The 22,327-nt window shown below is 45.4% G+C and overlaps 1 protein-coding gene across 1 annotated transcript; it reads left to right on the top strand.

The window, feature by feature from the left end:
- Positions 1-5,657: 5,657 nt before the first annotated feature.
- On the top strand, positions 5,658-22,310 carry Csrp3 (cysteine and glycine rich protein 3). Its single transcript, XM_057756434.1, has 6 exons — positions 5,658-5,701; positions 13,921-14,057; positions 17,976-18,144; positions 19,623-19,755; positions 20,834-20,927; positions 22,201-22,310. Exons 2-6 carry the CDS (start codon positions 13,946-13,948, stop codon positions 22,275-22,277), a joined length of 585 nt encoding a protein of 194 aa, XP_057612417.1. The 5' UTR covers positions 5,658-5,701; positions 13,921-13,945; the 3' UTR covers positions 22,278-22,310.
- The last annotated feature ends 17 nt before the right edge of the window (positions 22,311-22,327 follow it).

The raw sequence follows: 22,327 nt of genomic DNA, 5'->3' as shown, positions 1-22,327 counted from the left end.
TGCCATGTTCAATTTTCGAACATGATCTCATAGCAGTGGGGCACTTAGCAGAGGCCTTTGAGCTCGGGGCTGCCATCGTCAGAACTGCTTCAAATGACTCTGGTGGATATGCCAAATGAGAGAGAGGTGGAAAAGCTTGGTGAGGGCTTCTAGAACAATCTAGCAAGAAGTCTGAATGAGGACAAGAAGAAGAACTACAGGAAGAGAAAGAAGGGATGGATTCTAAAGACGTTGAACATATTGTTGACATAGATGAGCAGTGAGCATCTAGTTAACCCACTGAAACTGCTCCTAAGACAGTCTCATAGAATGACTGGTGCTCATTTGACTTGCCCTGGTCAGTTTGCTGGCCTGTGGTAGCCACTTCAGAGATATTCTTAGGGACATAAAATATAAGAGCAGCCTCTCCTGATTCCAAGGGACTAATTCTATAAAGCCTCGCCAATCTCTCAGTGTAAGATGAAGTTGGGTTTGTACTTTCTCTGTGCAGGCATCCAACCCAGAGTCTTCTCTGACGTCCGTATAAAACCACTGTAGTGAAAATTTCCACCAAGCCATGGCCTTTGGTGTGGAGGATTGACTGGGTCCGAGCCTAGACTTTGCCGTTGACTAGCCGTATGATTGAATTTCTCAAGCCAGCTTCTTCATCAGTAGAAACGGGGTAATTGCACCTCTGTTCTCCCTCTGCTTCAGAGAGAGAAAAACAAAGATAAATGGACAGAGACAGAGATGAACCCAAAGTGATCTCAAACTGAGGGGTATTATGTAAGAACACCATTGTCATGGAAGTGACCAATTAAAAATGCCCAGATACTGGGAAGAAGTGCGCTGTTTGCTTTTTCCAGTCTCAGCTCCTTTCAGAAAAAGCGGCAGTATTATTACCCAGCTTAGGTAAGAAACAGCCATTGTGACACACTCGGGTGTCTGTCTGTCCATTTCTGTGCTTTTCACAGGCAGGAAACAGGACCAGGCTCAATTTTTGACTGGGAGGTTAGAGTTAATTCTCTTTTTGAAATAAGAACTGAAGACAAATGTCAGACCACTGGTGCATAGAGATAGCAGAAAGCCCTAGTTACTTCAAGAATGTGGCTGACATTGAATACATCAGGGCCCAATTATGTTTCTTTTCAGAGGCGTTGGGATGAGCAGATGGAAGCAAAGATTCCTAGGCTGCAGATTCTTTTTTTAAAATATGCCTTCTTTTGTGCGGCTCAATGCAGAGCAGTGATTTCTAAAGCCAGGAATGGTGAGCAGCAACCAGGGGAGCATGGGAGATAATGGAGCAAGAGAAAAAGAATTAGAACTTTCATTATATATTTTTTTCTTTTCAGAGCATAGTTTGAATGTGCTTCATTATATGCATACTGCAGGAATATTATAAGAAGTTAGATATACATAATATCTATGTAAATATGAGAGTGCGCACACATGTATAGAAGATTGCTCAAAAATGTTTACGAGTGGACCGCGATCAAGCTAACCTAAGGACCACGGTGTAAAGGTTTTGGAGTTAGATCTGCATTTGGATGCCTTGTCCCTTTGTGACCTGTGTGTCTGAGTGACTTGCTACTCCAGGAGCAGAGAGGAGAGGAACATGTGGTTTCTCAGCCGAAGGCTGCCTGACTCACGTGTGTGTTGGAGGACCGACTGCTTTAAGGAGTGGCCTCTTCATCGCTCACTAATACAATGGGAGTAATAATAAGACCTTCACGTTGGCAAAGTGACTGTGAGGATTAAGTAAAGACCTTATAACATAGTGTCTTTCCTTTCTGATTTCAAGTTCAAAGGTATTGTTTAAGGTGTGTGTCCTACATGGTCTCATCCTCTCTCTGACCTGCTGTCCATCGCAGCTTGTCTCTTGATGGCTCACTCTCTTACAGTGACTCTGGAGGAGCAATGCTGCAGGAGCAATGGGCTCAGCACTGCCACTCATTTTCCACTGAGTGAGCTTCCAGTTCCTGCTGTCCAGGTGTCCTGCTGTACACCCCGGGCATGCTGCCTATCCTTTTTTTTCACAACGCCCCAGACAGGATGTGGGTACCTTCTGCATTTTTCACACGCAGGGAAGCTGTATGGCAGGGCAGCCCCACAGAACTTTCTATAGTGTTGGGCCTTTTCTGTCTATGCTATGCTCTGTGTTGGCACTGGACACATGACTATTAAACACCTTCAATGACTAAGAAATCACATCTTATTCAATTACAAATCATTTCAATCTGAATAGCCAAGTGTGGCTACTGACTACTTGGTTGAAGAACAAAGATTGCTAGAAGACTAAGGGACTCCAGAGAGAGATGTATTAAGGGGAAAAAAACCATAAATAATAGTGAAGAACAGAGAGTATCCATCATTAGGTAAGGAAATTGGAAGAAATACAGAGAGGGCCCGAGCACATGGAGGATCCCTGTGATGAGCTGGGGGCTGCTCTGGGGACACTTTAAATGAAATCAGTAGAAATGTGTGGAAGAGACTCCAAAGGCCACCATGACAATGAGCAAGGAAACAGACCCAGGGCCGGAGTGCTTCTATAGTGTCAAGAACCCTAGAGTAGCAGGGTGGTGCTGGTGCACGCCTTTAATCCCAGCACTCTGGAGAAGGAGGCAGGAAGATCTCTGTGAGTACAAGGCCAGCCTGGTCTACCGAGCACTGTACCAGGACAGCCAGAGCTGTTTCACAAAGAAACTGTGTCTCAAAAAACAAAACAAAAACCAAACAAACAAGAAGGAGGAGGAGGAGAAGGAGGAGGAAGAGGAAAAGAAGAAAGAGAAGAAGCAGCCCAGAGAGATTCCTAGAGACCTAGTGAAAGGGGCCGGAAATTCCCACTGCAGCCCAAGTAGACACAGCACACCACAATTCAGCCTGATCCATCCCTGGCTCACAATTGAAAGGAACATCCTCCAATTGGAAACAAGCCAGGAGGCAAACAAGCAGGAAGTCTCAGAATTACAAAAGACAGCCAAGAATCCTGAATACATTGTAAAAACCAGCACTACCAGGAACCCAAAAGTCAATGCACAAAAGAACCAATAACCAAGAAAATAGAATAGAGAAAACAGACCTCTCTCTCCTCAGTTAGTGTGATTAATGTGTGCAGAGGTTCAGGATATAGCCAACCAGAAAGCAAGAATGGGCAGGGCAAAAAAATTACATGTGCTAAAAATTATACAGAATCAAGTATGCTGGCACACACTTGTAATCCCCCCAAAATAGAAAAAATTGTAAATGAAATTATTATTAAAGTAGTGAATTAGTAAGTGGCTAAATATACTTGGATATAATGCAAATTTATTCTAGGCCAGTGGTTCCCAACCTTCCTAATGCTGTGACCTTTTAACATGGTTTCTCTTGTTGTGGTGATGCCCAAACATAAAATGATTTTTATTGTTACTTTGTAACTGTAATTTTGCTACTGTTATGAATCATAATGTAATTATCTGTGTTTTCTAATGGTCTGTGAAAGGTTCGCTCAACACTGTACCCCCCCCCCCAAAGGGGTAGCCACTCACAGGTTGAGAACCACTGTTCTAGACAATGGTGAGCTAAGGGATTTTTGCATAAACACAAAAAGACAATGTTTTGATTTTTAATGAGCATTAGAGGGAAGGGATTAATTTAAAAAATTAAAATTTTCCAAAGCTAAAAACAAAACAAACAAAAGAAAAGAAAACAGGAGTTTTCTGGCTGAAATAACCCACTAAATTACAAGTGATATAAGCTTTAAAAGACAAAAAAAAATCATGAGGTTTAAGGAAACAAATCAAATTAATACAGGAACAAGAAAAAACTGATATCACCGCCCACTACAACACTACTGGGCAATTACAGACAGTTCTGTCTAAATTCTGACAAAAGAATATAGTCATATAAATAAAGAAATAAATCTATATTCACCTTGAATATAGATTCTCAGGTGTAAGCATGATAATCGCCCAAGAGGAATGCAAGATGAAGGTTGAATTGGCTCCTTCTGAAATCCACATTTACATCCTAACTAGCCCCAGAATCTCAGAATGTGCTGCTGCGTTTGGAGACAGGGATTTCAAAGAAGACACTAATCAATATACCTGGTTTCCTTATAAGAAAACACGGGGCCACACAAACATTGAAGGAAGATCACAGGAAGACATGAGACAGGACTCGCGTACATGCCAACGAGCGTGGCTTCAGAGAAACTAATCCTGAGAAATCAAGACCTGGGGCACGTAACTTTGTTACATCTGAGGCCCCTTTGGTTACCTAAGGATTCAGTGAAGTCATTACAGGCTCTCTCTCAGGAATGTATTCTCACGCCTGACTTTAAAACACAGCATTAAAGAGCAAACAAGAAGCAGTGTGGCGCTCTAGTTTTATTGGCTTCATGCACTGTTGCCTCATTTAACATTCGCTAAATTAAAAAAATGTTGGTGTCAAAACACACAAAAGTTCAAAGGTTTCGGGTTTTCTTGTGTGTGTGTGTGTTTTGTTTATTTGTTTGTTTTTTGAGACAGTCTTATGCAGCCCAGGCTTGCTTTAACTTTGTTATGGGTCTGAGAATGGTAACTTCTGATCCTCTGGCTTCCAACTCCCAAATGCTGGAATTACTGGAATGCACCAATTCCGCTGGTTTACACGGGGTTGAGGATTAAACACACACACACACATACACTCACACGCACACACAAATGCATACGACTTTAAATGTTGCAATCCTACAAGATCGTACAATCCTTATGTAACCGAAAGGGCCTCAGCTGTGACAAACTTTTTCTTTTGGGGGCAGGTTTCGAGACAGGATTTCTCAGTGTAGTCCTGGCTGTCCTGGAACTTGCTCTGTTAGACCAGTATGGCCTCGAACTCAGAGAGCTTCGCCTACCTCTGCCTCTGAGTGTTGGGATTAAAAGCTTGGGCCACATTGCCTGGCTCCTATAAGAATTCTTAAGATCCTTTAACCGTGCAGGGCAAGTTACGCTGTTTCCATGATAACACAGATGGAGTGTATTTCATTTAAAACAATGTTATGCCCATCCTTGTGAGATCACCACAAGCCCTAGTCTAAACCACGAAATAGTCTGTTAATACTTGAAACTCAAACCTTGAGAGAAACCTTTTCTTCTTTGGATAAACAGGCCTCTGACGATTAGCTGATGTCAACCCCACCTCTCCTGAAGCCTCCTTGAGGAGATTAGCTAAGTGTGTGCCAGACCCCCATCACTCTTATTTTTAGCTCCGCGTTCTCCTCACAAGTGCGGTGACCTGGGTCTCGAAATTCCAGAGGGCTCCCAGGCATGGCTCATAGTTCATTTGCAGGTACCCTGCACTGATTTCCAGAACAGGCTGGGTGTGGGGGAGGGGTGCCGCAGAAATGATGTTAGATTAAAACCCTTTACTCTTCTTCCAAGTCCAAGTCTTTGGTCAGAAACTGTATACTTCACAAATGTATCCCTTGGTGCCTTAGGCAAATGGCAATTAAAATAGAACCCAACTAATATTGTTCTCTAGGAGGCTCCCGGCTGGTGTGGGGTGTGGGGGCTGGGGAACACAGCTAAGAGCTTTGGTCACGGGCTATTTTGGGCAGTTGTGTTACTCATGTCTTATTCACCCCCTCCCCTTAGCCTCCCCCCTGCCCTTCCCTCAGCAAGCCAAGGCTGGTGACAGCCTTGATATATTTAAAGAGGACAAGAGTCCCCTTACTCAGTTGAGCTGACAGAGACCACACAGGCAGGTAAGTGAATTGAACCAGGCATTGGACTGGGGTGGTTGACTAACTGGGTGGCCGATGGGACTATATAGAATTCTATAGAGTTGGAGGTATATTTTACAGACAAGTCCTAGTAGCTACTCTGGCTACACACGAGGAGGGTCAAATTATATACTTGATCCACATGTGAATCTAGCAGTTATTCTAAACTTCTTAAAAGCATGATTAATATTGGGGGGTGGGGGTGGGGAGTGTTTGTGAAGGTCTGGGTTTGATTTTCTGATATCCTAAAAACAAAAAAAGTTGGGAATTCAAGGGAACCTCTCAGACAGAGCAATGGGCATGGGATTTATCTGGGTCTAAAGCCACGGTCACAGAGGGATGGCTCCGGTCCTCTGACCTAGATGGCAGGAGAGCAGAGGAAAAAGGCAGCTTAAGAGCCCTGCATTGTGGTCTCAGAACTACCATCTAAGAAGCAGATGAGTAGCTCTAAGGAAGTCTCTGCCCTTGGGGTCTTGGTCTCTTGTCCTTCGAGGGTTTGATACAAATAGAGTGACTTTTTATTCTAAACTCTAAAGAACTACACAGTTCCAAAGCAGGTATCATAGCTCCAATAGCACAGAAGAGAGCCTTTCTCAGCTCAAATCACAAAACTTCGCTACTCACGAGGTGCGGGTAGACCATGAGCTTCCAGGTCTGTTGTTTTAAAATAGATACACATCAAAGATACTCAGTGGCAGGTATGCTTTTAGCCACGTAAGATTAATCAAAATTGGTCTTAAAAAGACACCGTGACGCTGAAAATCCATTGAAAGCTCTTATTTAATGGGGAGATTAATTCACTGCCAGCGGCAAGGGTGATTGCCAGTGTTTCCTACAGGTTTCAGTCAAGGATATCTTTTTGCTACCCAGTGAATGAGGATGAGAGCGGTTTTAAGCAATGACTTGGGCAGAAACGCTATGCAGATCAAAGATGCTGCTTCTTATTTCTGTTCTGGCCCTTAGCCAGGGTGGTGAATCCTCAGTAGAGGAACCCGGTAGCCATCCGAGGGGCTTGTCTAACTCCAGTGTGGTGCAATGCCAGCTTATAGGCCCTAAGACCTGCCTTCTATCTCAGAGTTAGGGCAGGTAGAGGCATCAGCCATGAAAAGCGGTAGGAGGTAGTCTGTGTCCTCAATTTACTTTGCAGACTGAGTGTCAAGGGAAATGATATAAGATGAAAATGCTATGCTGTTTTCTACAAAACAAAGACCAGGGGTATCTCCTATAAATCAACACTATGGCTCTCTGTGTGAAATTACCACACCTCTCTCAACTATAAAATGCTTCATCCTCCAACCAGGTCATTACAACGTGTGTAGAACTGTTTTGTCTCCTAGAACTTGTGGAGATTTTCCTGATTTGCCTTTGGTTCATCTCTTATTTGTGCTCAGTGTCAGCAACTCCACTGTTAGGAGCTATACCCCAGCCAGGGCTTGTTGCTTGCCCCAGGTTGGGTCGATGGGTACTCTAGAGCCTGGTCATATCTGTCAGAGGTAAGAGAGCAAGTATACCAGAAAGAGCCTGGATGGGGTGAGAGGTAGGATGGGGGCAGGGTGAGAAGAGCAAGCAGCAGCAACCAACAGGTGAACCACAAGAGCCTTACCCAGAAAGTGGAGACAGAACCACGGTAGATGCAAATCCTTAACTCTTGGGAGCCGTGAGAAGAAAAGCAAAGCAAACAGAGACAAAGGTTCAACTCAGAGCTCTGCATATCCCTTAGCTTCTCAGTTGTCACTTCTGGAACAGGAACATGCAAGGGTGAGCACCTACCTCTAGGGGACATGTGTGCACTGAGTAAGACATGGCGAAACACTTTCCAAATTTCACATGACTATGAACAGAAGCGGCACAGGGCTGTCTCTGAGTTAGAAAAGATGTCCTGGGAAGTACAAGATGATGACAGAAGTCCAGCAGTCAGAGTGGCTAACAAGCTAGCCAGGAGTGAAAAGGTGATTGACACGTTTGTCAAGAGGAAGGATACAGGCCTTGGGGTATCGTTCTCAGGAAATACAACTCCAGGCAGGCAGCCTTCCAATCTCAAGCATGCTGCCTAGAGGTCTGCGAGTGCTCACTGTATAGAGAGTTGGGAGACATGTCCAAAGAGAAATATGATCTGCCTAGATGGAAACTGAGTGTCCCTCCTGGGGAAGGATCCTGCAGCAAGGGATGCAGGGATTGTCTAGGAGCTGCGGAGTGTGGAGCCTGAGGACATGGCTGGGCACAGTGAAGGGCACCTGATGCTGCCAAGCTGCCCTTTTGCCCTTTCAGAGTAAGCACGGGCTTCTTTAGAGTCACAGAAAGTCCTGGAAAAGTCATTCTTTAGGGGGAGAAACTAAACTTCAAGGGACTGCAGCAACCACACGGGGTCACACGGCCAGGAAGCAGCAGAACCAGGATGGGATTGAGGTACAATGTTGTCTTTAAAGCACAAAGGTCAAAGCAGAACCAAGAATGGCTTCCAGGAGCAGAAGTCAGCTGCACTACAGAGATAATTCAGAGCAGGGTTACTGCGATTGTGCGTTAGTCTCTCTAAGCTCATGTCCACCATGCCCGAGAGGCAACATTCATGGTTATTTCTAAGCACAGAGTCCTTCTGAGGTTTAGTGACAGGAGATGGTGGGAAGATGTCTTATATACACCTGATCTGTAACATCAGGAGGGAGCTGTCCTCTGACCTTGACTCCTAGGAGCAAAAAGGAGGTGACACCCCTCAGCCACAGTGATTCCATGTGGGCACGCTTCCCTTCAAAGCCCCGTGATTGGCAAGGCAAGCTCAGTGAGAGCTTGGGAGAGGCAGGGTAGGCCGAAGGCCAACTCAGCCAATGGTACTGGCAGTCTGAGAGGGGAGCAGATCCCCCACCCCTGTGCTGGCCACACATGGGTGGCAACCTCTGAGATTCTGAAGACTGGGAAACACGGTTGATTTGTGGTCTAAAATGAAGATCCACAGAGAGAAAAGACAGAGAGCTTTGTTTGTTTTGCCAAAATAGATTAAACTATAGAGTAAATCGCACCAGCCAACCATCATAATAATATATAGGCAACACAAGTCCCTGGATTCCTGTGTGCAGCATGGATGAATATGGAATACACTAACTAACTTATTGCCTTTAGCCTTCTGGGACTGACCCGCTCCTTTGACGTGTGTAAGGATTGTGCTCAGGAATCTGAGCCATGTGCCCAGATCAGACTGCTAATGTTCCGAACATGGCTCTGGTCTTTCGGAAGCCGGTGTCTTCTCATGCTTTGATGTCTTTTTTTGCTGAACTATGAGAGGAGAGGCACTTGAGAGGGAACACTACTGAGCAGCGTTTCGGCAAAGAGAGTCTTCGCTCGCTGGCAGTTCGGGTCCTTAAATTGGTCTCAGGGCTGGGAGGACTCTAGAAGATGCTTCGCTGCATTGCAGCCTCTTAGATGTCCATCTCCACAGGAGATGAAAACCAACAGTGAGAGAGACCTCCAGCTTTAGTGGAGTTCTTTTTTTTTTTTTTTTTTTTGTTTTTTTCGAGACAGGGTTTCTCTGTAGCTTTGGTGCCCGTCGCGGAACTAGCTCTTGTAGACCAGGCTGGCCTTGAACTCCCAGAGATCCACCTGCCTCTGCCTCCCGAGTGCTGGGATTAAAGGCGTGCGCCACCACCGCCTGGCGTTTTAGTGGAGTTCTATCCATGTGTGAACACCACAGGTTCCTGGGAGGTCCCTTATGTTACCAAGTTGGAGTCCCCAGGACTCCTCTCATGAATACTTCCTACACCCCACGAAGAGATGATGGGCCTGTGAGATCTCAGCTGCCACCAGATGAAAAACATGGCGGTGTCCGTCTCCCAGAAGATAGGAGGCAGCAGAAGGTAGCAGATGGGTCAAGTTATCTTACCTTTGAGATGCAGCTCTCCCATTTACAGACTGTGTGATCTTGGTCAAGTCGTCTAGGCTTCTGTATAGTTTTCTCATGCCCAACTTGGGAACAACACAATTCACTTTGTTTGACTGTTCAAAGTGTCCAAGATAATATATGGAATGTATTCATGTGAACACAGTTCTGGAGTCAAAGATGGGAATTCCAGTCTAACTATGTGATATAGGACAGAGATGTAAATTCTCCTAAATGCACATTTCCCTATCTGCAAAGATGGTTTCAACATAGCTTACTGGTCATGAGTTCCTGAGTACCTGATCCAAGGGCTGTGCTCTAGAAAGTTTGACTTCACGGCAATGTCTGAGATAGTACTAACTCTACCATGGCATTCAGAACTCTGTCTCAGCTTGTGTAAACAGATTGACTCACTACGTGGTGGCTTCTCTTAGGAGGAGCAAGTGAGCCAACAGGAAGTTGAACACATTAACTGAGGTGTCTTGACTTAGCTTCTCTCCCAGATTGTTAAACAGGCCTCTAAGAAGAAATACGGTTATTAAGTGGCAGCTTTTTGTATACTCCACTTTGCCCTAAAACATCATATTTCAGCCTCATAGTTGCAGGGGATGAGAGGAAAGAGAAAGAAGGAGAAAAGAGGAGGAGGAAGGAGAAAGGGAGTGAGGAACAAAAATTGGAGGACTGTTCAACGAACAGTTTGAGTTTATTTTAGAAAGTTCAGGTGACACACGGCAGTCCAGAGCGGTACCAGACCCAATCAAAACCTACATTTTATAACTGAGTACCACTCAGTTTACAGAGCGTGTGTCAGCAGCTGAGCAGAAGCAATTCTTGGAGCAGTTCCCAAAGAGTCCTCATTTGGGAAGAACACTAAAGGTCAGAGAGGTTACTGGCTTCCTGGGTCACACAGCTTTGAAGAGGTTAGAAAGGACTAGACTGTAGGCCTGGACCCTATTCCTGACTCACTAAAGAGAATTCCAGTCAGCGGCAATTCTCTTTCATAGCGCCAATATTTAAGAAGCCCATTGAAGGCCGTTTCTGAGTGGGATCAGAGTAACAGTCTGTTCCCAGATGGTACAGTAGGCTTCACTCTCTACCTCACCCTTATAAACTCTTGTCTCCCTTTTGACCCTGACCTATGACTTGTCTCTGACAACGGCAACCTCAATAATAGTTCCAGAAAGCAGTGCCAGGTGGTGTGATGGTGACCCAGGCGATAAACAGTGCCGACTGACAGGCAAACCTATATTTGGTGTCCTACCTTCAATGACCCTTGCCAGTTCCAAGCAACGCTGATAAACAAATGGCCCATCTCTTGGCACTGTGCCAAGGTCAATGCTCACCCAGATCCCAGCTCTGGGTGTTGAAACACAGCTATTCCAAAGCAATGCAGAAGCCAAAAAGGCCACCTGTAAGCCAAGACCAAAATGTACTCTCAAGTCATAGTGGCTTAACTAGAACATTGGTGGCATTTGAATAGCCTGTAATAAAGAAAAAAAAATCACATTTGCCTTGGAAAACTTAGTCTTGCTTTAAGTTTCCACCACATTTTCATGACCTTCACAACTGTCCCATGCACAAGAAGACACTAACATTTATTTCCCTCTGGTTCAAGTGACAAATGACAATCAGAGTCCATGCTTTCTGATTCAGAACATGTTATGATACCTTTATACCTTTTGTGAGCACTAGAAGAAGAGATCAAAGCCATTTTCCTTGTGTAGCTTCCCTTGCTGTGCTCCCTTCCTCGGGAATGGAATTCACTATTAAGCGAATCTTTATGTGTTACTATTTTGGGTTTTGAGCTCTGATGTATGTAAGGCATAGAGTTATGATCACTTACAAACAGGTTGTTGAGATGCATTAGCTGGTGAGGAGGAATTATATGTAATTTTACCCTCATTTTGAAAAATATGCCAAGGCAAATGCATGGGTGTGTGTGTGTGTGTGTGTGTACTTTCCCCAGAGGCATATCAGTCTCTCAGTCTTCCATTAAACTTGCTGGCCATGCCAATGAAATCACTGACAATAGGAAATGAGAAATCTGACCTGAGGTGGTTTTCACTGAAAGTTTCCATGCCATTAACTATACAAGGGTCATTGTCATGTTCTCAGATAAAACATACTGTATCTCCCCCGTTTGAATTATGTTGAAACCTGGGATCAAAATGAACATGAACACAATTATGTGATTCTGCTCTTTTCCAGAAAATGTGTTCTTTCATATGCAGAGGGTAGATCTGGGAAAAAGAAGTTAGCTAAGAAATGACCCTAGTTGTTTGCTTTCTATTCAGTCATCTTGGCTGGAAATGAGTATGCCAGACAATTTCCAAAATTCATTTCAACTCAAGAGTCTACTGTTTCAATGGAGTCAGTAGAACTACTTAGGCTCTGTTTTGGAGATATGAAGTCATTATGGCTTTTTGCTAATTCTTAAGTCTCCGTGAAATGTCCTTGCCTTTTTCTGTATCTGCTGGACTCCTAGTCACTATCTGAATGTGGTCTCTAATGTGACCACAATCCCTGAAGTTTCTCTCACACGAGTTACCACAGCACTCCGGTCCAAGGTGTTCCGGCTCTTGTCTGCTTTCCTCAGTGTGGGCTTCTCAATGCCGGGGACACAACCCACTCGTTCTTCTATGTTTCCTCCTTGACCCACCACTTGGGACCTAGTTCAGTACCAGGCAGGCAGGTAGTAAGCCCCAGGTGAGAGAATGAGTGAATACAGACTTCATTCCAGCCATTCATCTCACTCCACTCCACCAGATAAACTGAAGGGCAGAATAGGGCGGTGGTGGCGCACGCCTTTAATCCCAGCCCTCGGGAGGCAGAGGCAGGCGGATCTCTGTGAGTTCGAGACCAGCCTGGTCTACAAGAGCTAGTTCCAGGACAGGCTCCAAAACCACAGAAAAACCCTGTCTCAAAAAACCAAAAAAAAAAAAAAAAAAAAAAAAAGAAACGTCTAAAAAATGTTTCCGTTTTGAAGTTGTTTCCTAGTTTTTTTTTCTAAATAAACAGAGAAGACACAGAGAGGAAGCATGGGGTGTTTAAGATGACTTCTAAAGGGATGGCATCTCTGAGATGCTCAGTGGGGACATTCCCTTCAGTCCGGTGTCAGGTTCAGTGGTCTGTTTTTTGTTTACCTTCTGTTTCTTAGCAAAAACTGACAGTGTGGTAAGACTGTGAGACACAACCCCGAGAGGTGCCCCAAGAGGGCTTAGTGCTAATCGCAACTATCATAAGAAGGAACTGGGCTGGACTGCCTCGCAGAGTGCCTGATGGTGCTTAGTGTTGGGTGGCATACCAAGCTTCTAGGAGGCCAAAGAATCCTGGGGAAAATCCAGCTCCTTGGGCAAATGTAGGGCTTCAGAAGTCTACTGAATATCGACAGCTTAATTCAGCTTTGCTCCAAGGAAACTGAAAACTTGGGTTCACACTTAAAGGCCTGAAAATTCTGGCTTACCATCCCTTTTATGAACATCTCTTAAAAATCATCCTCTGGGGAAAAGCTGAGAGAGCTCTAGGAGAGGTACGGCTCTAGGCAGAGTGTGTTTCTAAGGTGCAGCGGACAGGTCGGTACCATCTCCCACTGAGCCCGTGAGCTCTTACGTCCCTTCCCACACACTGAATCCACTGGTCCCCTAAACAACCCCAGAGAGAAGTGCTGGGCAGTGAGGTAGAGAAAAGCCCCGCAACCCCTCTAGATGCAGAGCGTGCTGAGGGCAGCTGAGAGCACAGTGTATCTTCCGGATTGCTGAGCCACTATAGCCATTGCCCGGCAACGGCGTTCTTCAACAGACAGGAGAAGCAACACTCGACAAGACAGTTTTCATATTCTGTATTTTTTGCCAGCTGGACAAGCCAAGACCACAAGCTGCTATCCGCAACAGCATCAATACTGCCTGCTCTGAGGTACACCAAGCCCGAACCTTTGCTATATTGAGATCTAAGGTACACAGGCAAGAACACATCATGTTCAGAAAGTTAATCCCACTTTTGATGAGATAACTTTCAAACTTTGGAGGACAAGAAAATAGCATTAGAATATAATTTTATGCACACAAAATTAGTTGCCTATTCGTTCTAGGAGCCCTGTGAGATTCATAGGGACAGATGTTGCTGAAATTTAACAGAAGAGGGGACTGAGATGGCTCAATAAGCAGAAGCCTCAAAGCCTGCAGGGTCTGGGCTGCTTGTAGAAGGTAGTCATTTGTTGAATGAGTGAATGACTGAATGAATCAGCCTGTACCCGGGCCCTCAGATCACTGTATTTCTGGGTCAGTTTACCCTCAATGCCATCTAAACCTAGGGCATTTGCTTTATATCCTCTTAGATAGACCTTGCTCAGAATCTTCACCATGCCAAACTGGGGCGGAGGTGCAAAATGCGGAGCCTGCGAAAAGACGGTTTACCATGCGGAAGAGATCCAGTGCAATGGGAGGAGCTTCCACAAGACCTGTTTCCTCTGCAGTGAGTTGGGGAGACCCCCAGGGGTTTGCTGCGGGCTCCGAGTCCTCATTGAATCCTACTGTGATTATCCCAGTGCGGCAGCAGCACGCAGGAGCAGGAGCAGGAGCAGGAAGCTCTGAGAAACCCTGCCTGTGGGTGCCATTAGAAGGCAGAGTGCTTTCTTAAGCACTTTCCCTAGCCACGCACCAGCTCAGAGGCGGTTTCACCCAGCTCAAGAGTCAGGACAAGCAGTGTTGGCCCTGCTCTCGGTGACATTTGCAAAGTATGACTTGGCAGAGAAAGGAAACTAGCAGTTGTCTGGAGCCAAACTAGATTTGGTTTTTTGTGTGGCTTTGGACAGCTGTCACCGAAGCCAGCTGTGGCTAGTCTTCCTTGAAAAAGGGAAGGCAGTGGGCAGCACATGTCAGGCTTAGGCATCAGAATGCCACGAAGAAACTCTTTAGCTGCCAGATTTACAAATGCCCAAACAGAGGGAGCTCTGAGCTACTGTGACATACACGAGGGTCTGACACGTGACTTTGGTCAAGTCATTTCTTATCTCTGTGCTCAGGGGACAGGTACCTGCAGCCGAGGGCTAACCCCTGCACCGTCAGACCCCCGCCCCAGTGCTCTTTGACATCACATTCTGCAGTTCCTTTTCTGGGACAAATGAGCCATGGCTTTGAGGGAAGGTCACCCGCCTTCTTTGCTTCTAGGCCAAAGCAACGACTCACAGGCTAGCTTCGTTCAGTATCTGCAGGATCTGTTAGCCAGCTCAGTTTTGGCTTCACGCCCCACTCAGGTGGCTGCAAGGCATCCATTGATGGGGCTCCAGATGAATTTCAAGGCCTAAGTTCTAAATGTTAGGGCTGAGAGATACATACTCCAACGGTATCAGCCAGAAATAGTGTCCAGCTGTGTTCTCAGCTGCAGGTCTATGGTCCTCCCCATCCTCGGCAACTGTGTTTGTAGAGGAAAAAGAGGACTGTTCTGGGTGATTAAGTTGACACACTTACTAATGCTTTGGACTTTAAAGATGGGTATTTATCTTTTGGGTCATCTTATATAACCCTCATATTCACTAGTGTTCACTTATAACCATCTGGACCTTGTTATCCATTCTCCAAGCCTTCAGTAGCTCTCTAAAAATAGCCAGTGTCCTTTAAGTGACCAGAACCAGAAAGAGAACTGGAACCAAACAGGTGGTAAACGTCACACTGAGGCTTTTCAATTCACTAACTGTGTAACTTTGGGGGTAGAAGGGAGCTGTTTTACTATGGTGTGCCCCGTCTCTCTACCCACAAGGTAAGAACAGATTTGTTAGGAGAAAACTGGGGTCCTACACTTGGAAATCCGGCCTTCTAGGCTTTGTCCTGCTTGTATTAACTTTGATGCTGTGTAGTAAGTAGAGTGGACAGAAACTTCCCACTGTGTGTGTGTTGGGGGATTGTCTTGATTTCCCAGCAGATGACACTGGCTGTGCTCAGTGGAGACATAGGAGAAGGGTTTGAACACTTGGGAGCATCCCCATGGGTGGGATGAGAGCTCAGCCATGTGGGTTTCAGCTGTAGGGGCAGGGGCCTCTGGGAAGAGCACACTTTTCTATATTACATCTAAGAGACTTACCAGACTCAAGCCAAGTCTCTGTTGGCAGGGAACAGGGCTCAGAGAGGAAGCTCTACTGCACTTTAGCCTACTAGTGTGGTCCTGACTTCTAGATAAACTCCAGAACAGTCTACCTAGGAGAAATGTATGTAAGCCACATATGTAAACATAAGCATTCCATAGCAGTCATCATTTTATAGATATACCAATGAGACTAGGGGAAATCTGTTTTGAAATATCTCACTTAATATATGAGCTATAAGTCAAATATATATGTCTCATGACTCATGAGATATTTTATATTTTTAGTGTTCACACTCAACTGAAGCTGAGTATGATTTTGTGAGCCTATCAGCACATCCTGTTTGGATGGTTGCCATGGTACTGGGCAGCACAGTTCTCTACTGCTATGTACAAAAGCTCTTCGGGGGCCAGCAGGATGGCTCAGTGGGGAAAGGTGTTTGTTGCCAAACCTAATGACTCGAGTTCAATCCCTGGAACCCATATGGTAGAGAGAGAGAGAAATAATTCCTGCAGGTTAACCTCTGACTTCCACTCACGTGGTTGTGGCTTACAGGGTAAAGTTTCGTCCAGCTCCAGCTGGGCTACATGGCTTCTCCCTCTGACACTGCCTCCTTTCTCCCAGCATTCACTTTAGTTTTCCCCACCTAGTTCTGTTCTTTTGTCCTATCACAGGGCAGTTTCTTTATTCATTAACCAATAAAAGCAACACATAGATAGAAGGACCTACCACACCAATAGATACTTGAATAAATTTTCTCCTCTATTCCTATCTTCCAAACTCCCCAACCATTAACTTCTGGCCCATCCTACTTCATTCATAATCTTCTTCTTTCATGCCTGTTTAAATTACTCTATTTTTAACAACAAAATGCCATTTCAGAAAGGCACATTAACCTGCGATTATCTCATCCATGCCAGGTTCCCTATAAAGATCACTTGGTGGAACTGTTTTGTCTTTTAAAGAAACAAATACATTGAATGCCCATGTTTTATTATTTCTAAGGTTATACTCACATAACGATTATTACTATAAACCCTTAATGGTCATTATTGCAAAGCACTGCAGTGTTTTGCTAAGTTGTGGAAATGCTTTACCCCTAACAGCTGCCTAGCAACTATGGTAGGTAATAGGCTCTGGGCATTGAGGTCATTTTCATACTTTAGCCTCCTGGTCAAGGGCCAAACAAGGGCTGCCTGACAAAGGCTCAGACAGAGATCTAAGTGAACATGAGCTGTGCAGGGCAGCTAGCTACAATCAGCTGTCCCCAAAGTGAGTGTACTGGATGAGGATGGCAAGAAAAAATGGGATCCTTGAGTTTGTGTGAGACTAGAAAAAATAGCATTTCCAGTATATTCTTCATTATATTATAAGATGACATACCTTTTTCATTTACATCTTTAAAATTCCACCCTCAGGATTGCCTGCATAACTTAGTAGGATAGAGCTTGGTTAGAATGTCTGAGGCTCCGAGTTAAATTTCTAACATCACGCGCGCGCACACACACACACACACACACACACACACACGCACACGCAAAGCCTTTTCAAGCTTAAAAAGCAACTCCTTCTGCAATCTTTGTCTTTGGATTTAGTTACCTTATATTTGGAGACAAATGACATAAGGTAAGTGATAGATAATGGCTTGAGCCAAGGGGTGACGAAGGGGACCAGTGGGTCACTTGTGTCTCTTCTGTCCCACCCCTGATTCCATAACTGGACACAATATCACAGTGTTCTTCAAAAAGCTTGTTGAAGGCTGGCAGTGGTGGCGCACGCCTTTAATCCCAGCACTCTGGAGGCAGAGGCAGGCGGATCTCTGTGAGGTCTACAGAGCTAGTTTTAGGACAGCCAAAGCTAAACGAACAAACCCTGTTTCAAAAAAACCAAATAAAATAAATGGATAGATAAATAAAAAAACAAATAGATAACCAAACCTTGATGGGTACAGAAACTGCTCCTATTAGATTAAGGTGTAAGTAAGCTGCCCCACCCCACAAGTTCCCTGATGTCATTCAGTAGGATTCATTAGTTCACCAGAAACACTGCTACTAGCAGGTCCAAGACTCCATACTCGGTTGCAACGCTGACTTCTACCCCCTTTCCCGCTGCATATACCAAACATCCGTTTCTCTTCTCTGAGCCTCTTTCCTTGTCTGCCAGACCAGGTCTGTCTTGAAAGTGACTTAGAATAGACAGTTGCTCTAGATGTGCTGGGAGTCACAGATGTATTCTTGGCCTGGGGCTCTGGGTGCAGAAGAGAAAGGTGGGGAGGTTATCCCTTACTCCTTGACTCTTCCTGTCCTCTGCAGTGGCCTGCAGGAAGGCTCTGGACAGTACCACAGTGGCAGCTCATGAGTCAGAGATCTACTGTAAGGTCTGCTACGGGCGCAAGTATGGCCCCAAGGGGATCGGGTTTGGACAAGGTGCTGGCTGCCTCAGCACGGACACAGGCGAGCATCTTGGCCTGCAGTTCCAACAGTAAGTTACTGCCATGCTTCTTTTCACTCTGTTAGTCTCCAATGATCAAGACAGTTCATTCCGTTCCCATAGCAACATTTTCTGGAAGTGGGAGAATGGACTCTATTGTTGACTTGCCAACAATAGGAATACTCACTCTGACCAAGTCCTAACAATGTGTTGTCTCATTCTAAATTATCTGCTCAGTTTCTAAAGGGCAATTACTTTTACATGGTGCTTCTCAGTTCGCATGTCAAGAGAGAAGCCAGAATGTACAGATGTTTCATTATTTGATCTTTGCAAACTACATGGAGTCTCTTTTCTTTTCCTTTGTGAGCTTCTGTGTAAATCATATAAATAGAGCAGGAAAGTCTTGGTCATTCTCTGTGTGCTTGTTGGTGAAGATTTATTTCTTAGGTTGTAAGATGAGTAATGTCTGCAATGCAAGAAGATGGGTCTAGAGTTGACCCTCAGGTGGAAACATCAATATGATGGTTTTGTGGGTCTCCTTGGCTACCTGCGGCCATACCTGTATAGTACTAACATCCCCCAACACAATCCTGAGGGTGTGGGATATCACAGTGGCCACTGCCAGCTCAATCCGTGTCCCCACTTTCCCTTTTAACCATCACTAGCCAGACTCGAAAACAATCTGATGGTGGCAGGTCCATAGCTGCTGGCTGACCAGCCTTGTGGGGATTGGCCAGAAACAGCTAGCTGAATTGAGTACCTACCTCAGAGAGCAGTTTGTCATTTTGTCTCTTGAGAAGAGGGTCACCCACTGTAGAGCCTGGAAAAGTGGAGGGATGTGTGCTCACTAGAAGCCTTTTCTTATTTTTCTCATTACTCGCCATCCTAGCTAGCAGCCTTTGGTTAAAGACGATGAGGTGATGGCAGCTGTCTTGCATCATCTAACACCTACTTTTTGACATTGGGGAAAGAGTGCAAAGCTTTTGGAGACCTGGGTGTCTTCCTAGCTCCACCTGCCAGGAGATGCTCTTGTTGGGTCCTCCCTCTCTTCCCACTGTCCATATCTACATCAATCACTGGTGAGACTCAAGAGATACCACATATAATGGAACATCAAAGACTAAAACTGCAAGGAGCTGAGTCCTTGCCTCTATCTTAGGAAAAGTGCACATCATCGTGGCCTGTAGTTTTCATCTGGCTTCACAATAGTACAAAAAAAAAATCGAAAGAACAAAAGCAAAGTAACAACAACAATGGCAGCACATGGGCATGCATGGAATACTCACTGAAGTGTCAAAGGAAAGATGTAAAATCATTAGAGCTAACACACGTTAGTCCATCCACACAGACAGGCACTGTCTTCTGGGCTTTAACACAATCATCATCCTCAACAACTGAGACACGTCCTGTGATTATGCCTATTGTAGATGATGAGAAAGAGGCACAGTGGAGTGAGGTACAACACGTGAGGCACAATTTTCAAACTGTGTGCTGAGGGCAGACTTCATTCCACTTGCCGTTTCCACCAGGTCCCCCAAGCCAGCACGCGCAGCCACTACGAGCAACCCTTCCAAGTTCTCTGCGAAGTTCGGAGAATCAGAGAAGTGCCCACGATGTGGGAAGTCAGTGTACGCTGCTGAGAAGGTCATGGGAGGTGGCAAGGTGAGGATGTCCGGGTGAGCCAAATAGCGGCTTCTCATCTCCACTGGATCCGTGGGAGAAATGAAATCCGTGGGGACTGTGGGTGGTGCCAAACCCTTCACCCTTCTTAGCTTCCACAGCTGTTTAGAAGCCTCATACGCACCCCCTCCCCAGCCTAGTCATTTCCAAATTTTGTGACTGTATATAGTGCCCTTTGGCAACTACAACTAGCAAGTTTGTCGCAATAAGAACATACTGGGGAGAAGGCATGCAGCAAAGCTTCATGGATACAGAGGTGCACAAGACCCTCTTCCTCCCCCCCATGGTTGTGTGTCAACCCTGGAACCCCATCAGCCCTGTGTAACCCAGCTTGATTCTGTTATCACACACTCGCACATATCCTGGTTTGGGGAAAGTCATCAAGTGGGCACAGAATGTGCACTGCCCTTCAAGTCCAAACCCAGGGTGTTCACCAAAGGAACTGGACCTGCGGAAAGAAAAATTGTGTTCATTCTGTATAAGGAGAAGGGGAGACTTGAAGGGCTTGAAGCTTAGGGTTGATGTCACATGAAGACCAGCCATTTGCAAACATACAAGACCTCCAGGCCATGCCTGGCAGACAAAGATGTGCAGGACAGAGGTGGTCTACTGGAAGCCAAGCCATAGACCTCTCTGCCATCATAGTTACAGAGTAATAACAAGTGGCTTGCCTGGATAATTGCCTAGTTCCTCCCCTTTCAGTTTCTTGAACATTATATGTAACATAAACATTGCCATTGCCTCATGGGCAAGTCTTTCTTGCCAGTTTGTCCCCTGATCTTATCACTCTGGGGAAGCCCTTTCCTGTTGAGTTTATTCTGAAGAACCACACATGCAAATTATTATTATAAATCCATTAGCAGGGTTCTAAGAATTGCTGGTCAAAACCATGGCATCTTATTCATCTTATTTTCTTGAAACCCTTGGCATTTTTAGTTGAGAGCCTTCTTTCATAAGAGAAAGACCAGGGCAGTAGGTGCACTGCCTCGTCAGTGTACTTCCAGTGGGACCACAATGTGATGCTTGCCTCCCTGATAAATAACCCTCTCATGATTCCCAGCCTTGGCACAAGACCTGCTTCCGCTGCGCCATCTGTGGGAAGAGCCTGGAGTCCACAAATGTCACAGACAAGGATGGAGAGCTTTATTGCAAAGGTAAGTGGGTGTGGAGACTTTCTGGGTGGAAGGTTGTGCCGTGCTCAGAGGGCTGCCTATGTTTGCCAGGAATCAGGCTGCTCAGCATGGCAGTTTGGGCTCTTGGAAGGTAGTAAAACCACACAATAGAAATGGGGCAGCCCCTGTCCCCAGCTCAGGGGTTTGGGCCCCAGCTTAGGGGTTTAGGACCAAAGGTATCTGGGAAGGAGATAAGAAAGAACAGTGAAACTCAAGCATCTCTCTTCCAGTGGGAAGCAGAAAGGGTGTCTTGCTGAGTGACAGATCGTCCTGGCCTCATGTGTATGCCTCTCCCACAATCTTTCTACACTCCTGACATTTGCTCCTGATGTTGCAAGCCACTTAGCAACCACAGGGAGAGAGCTGTCGTTAGTGTTGATCCTTCCAGCTTTGCTAACTGCTTTCATAATCCTTTGGTCGTGTATGGTGAGGCCCAGCTCCTGCCTGACAGTGAGAAAGGAAAGGACACACTAGGGAGCAAAGGCAATATGTCCTCAAACTTAGAGCACCTCTAAGGCGTAGTCTGAAGTTCAGAGGAACATCATCACCTAATGATGATGTTCCAGGAGCTTTGAAGGTGTGTGGTGAAGAGGAGGGAATAGGGGTGGCTTGAAGAGAAATTGCTAATTGAGACTAGGTACCAGGTGTGGCAGCATGTATGTTTGTAATAAACCCCACGCCTTTGGGTGTAGTGACACACGCTTTTTATCCCAGCACTTGGGAGGCAGAGGCAGGCGGATCTCTGTGAGTTCAAGGCCAGGGCATCACGATGAAATCCTGCCTTGGGACGACAACAACAACAAACAAAACAAAACAAAACTAAACGGAAAAATCCCTACACCTGGCCGGCAAAAGCAAGTAGATAAGGGAATTCAAGGCCAGGATGGGTTGTGGGACTGTGTCAAACAGATCCAAAGACCACAGATTGCCCAGAGCATTCCCCATGATGATGCAGATGGAAATTCACTTGCTGTCTGATAGGCAGAAGAGATGTATAGGCCATAAGACCCTAGAATCTCGCTGTAGCCATAAAAAAACCCAGCATGTAAAAAAAAAAAGTTTTCAAAGTGAAAAACATAAATGAATATAAGTGGAGCGCGTTCAGAAAAAAGATTACTAGCAAATCTAAGTGCAGCTTTGTTTCTTTAAAAGTAAAATTTGCCAAAAGGCTACTACTGGCAGGTAAAAAGGATGATATTTAGACAGGACCTAAAATAGCAATGCTAATATATATTCTTTATCTTCCGGTTCACAGTTTGCTACGCCAAAAATTTTGGCCCCACAGGCATTGGGTTTGGCGGCCTTACACAGCAAGTGGAAAAGAAAGAGTGAAATGGCATGCATTCTCACAACCCTGCCAGCCAACAGCAGACACAGAGTTT

The sequence above is a fragment of the Chionomys nivalis genome, chromosome 23 (assembly GCF_950005125.1).
Source record: "Chionomys nivalis chromosome 23, mChiNiv1.1, whole genome shotgun sequence".
Classification (NCBI taxonomy): domain Eukaryota; kingdom Metazoa; phylum Chordata; class Mammalia; order Rodentia; family Cricetidae; genus Chionomys; species Chionomys nivalis.
This window is presented reverse-complemented; position numbering and strand designations above follow the sequence as displayed.

Excerpts from the sequence above, each read along its gene's own strand:
- Csrp3 (XM_057756434.1), top strand. The coding sequence starts at position 13,946 with ATGCCAAACTGGGGCGGAGGTGCAAAATGCGGAGCCTGCGAAAAGACG. Across the intron at positions 14,058-17,975 it reads CAAGACCTGTTTCCTCTGCA|TGGCCTGCAGGAAGGCTCTG; the intron begins GTGAGTTGGGGA and ends TGTCCTCTGCAG. Across the intron at positions 18,145-19,622 it reads CTTGGCCTGCAGTTCCAACA|GTCCCCCAAGCCAGCACGCG; the intron begins GTAAGTTACTGC and ends CGTTTCCACCAG.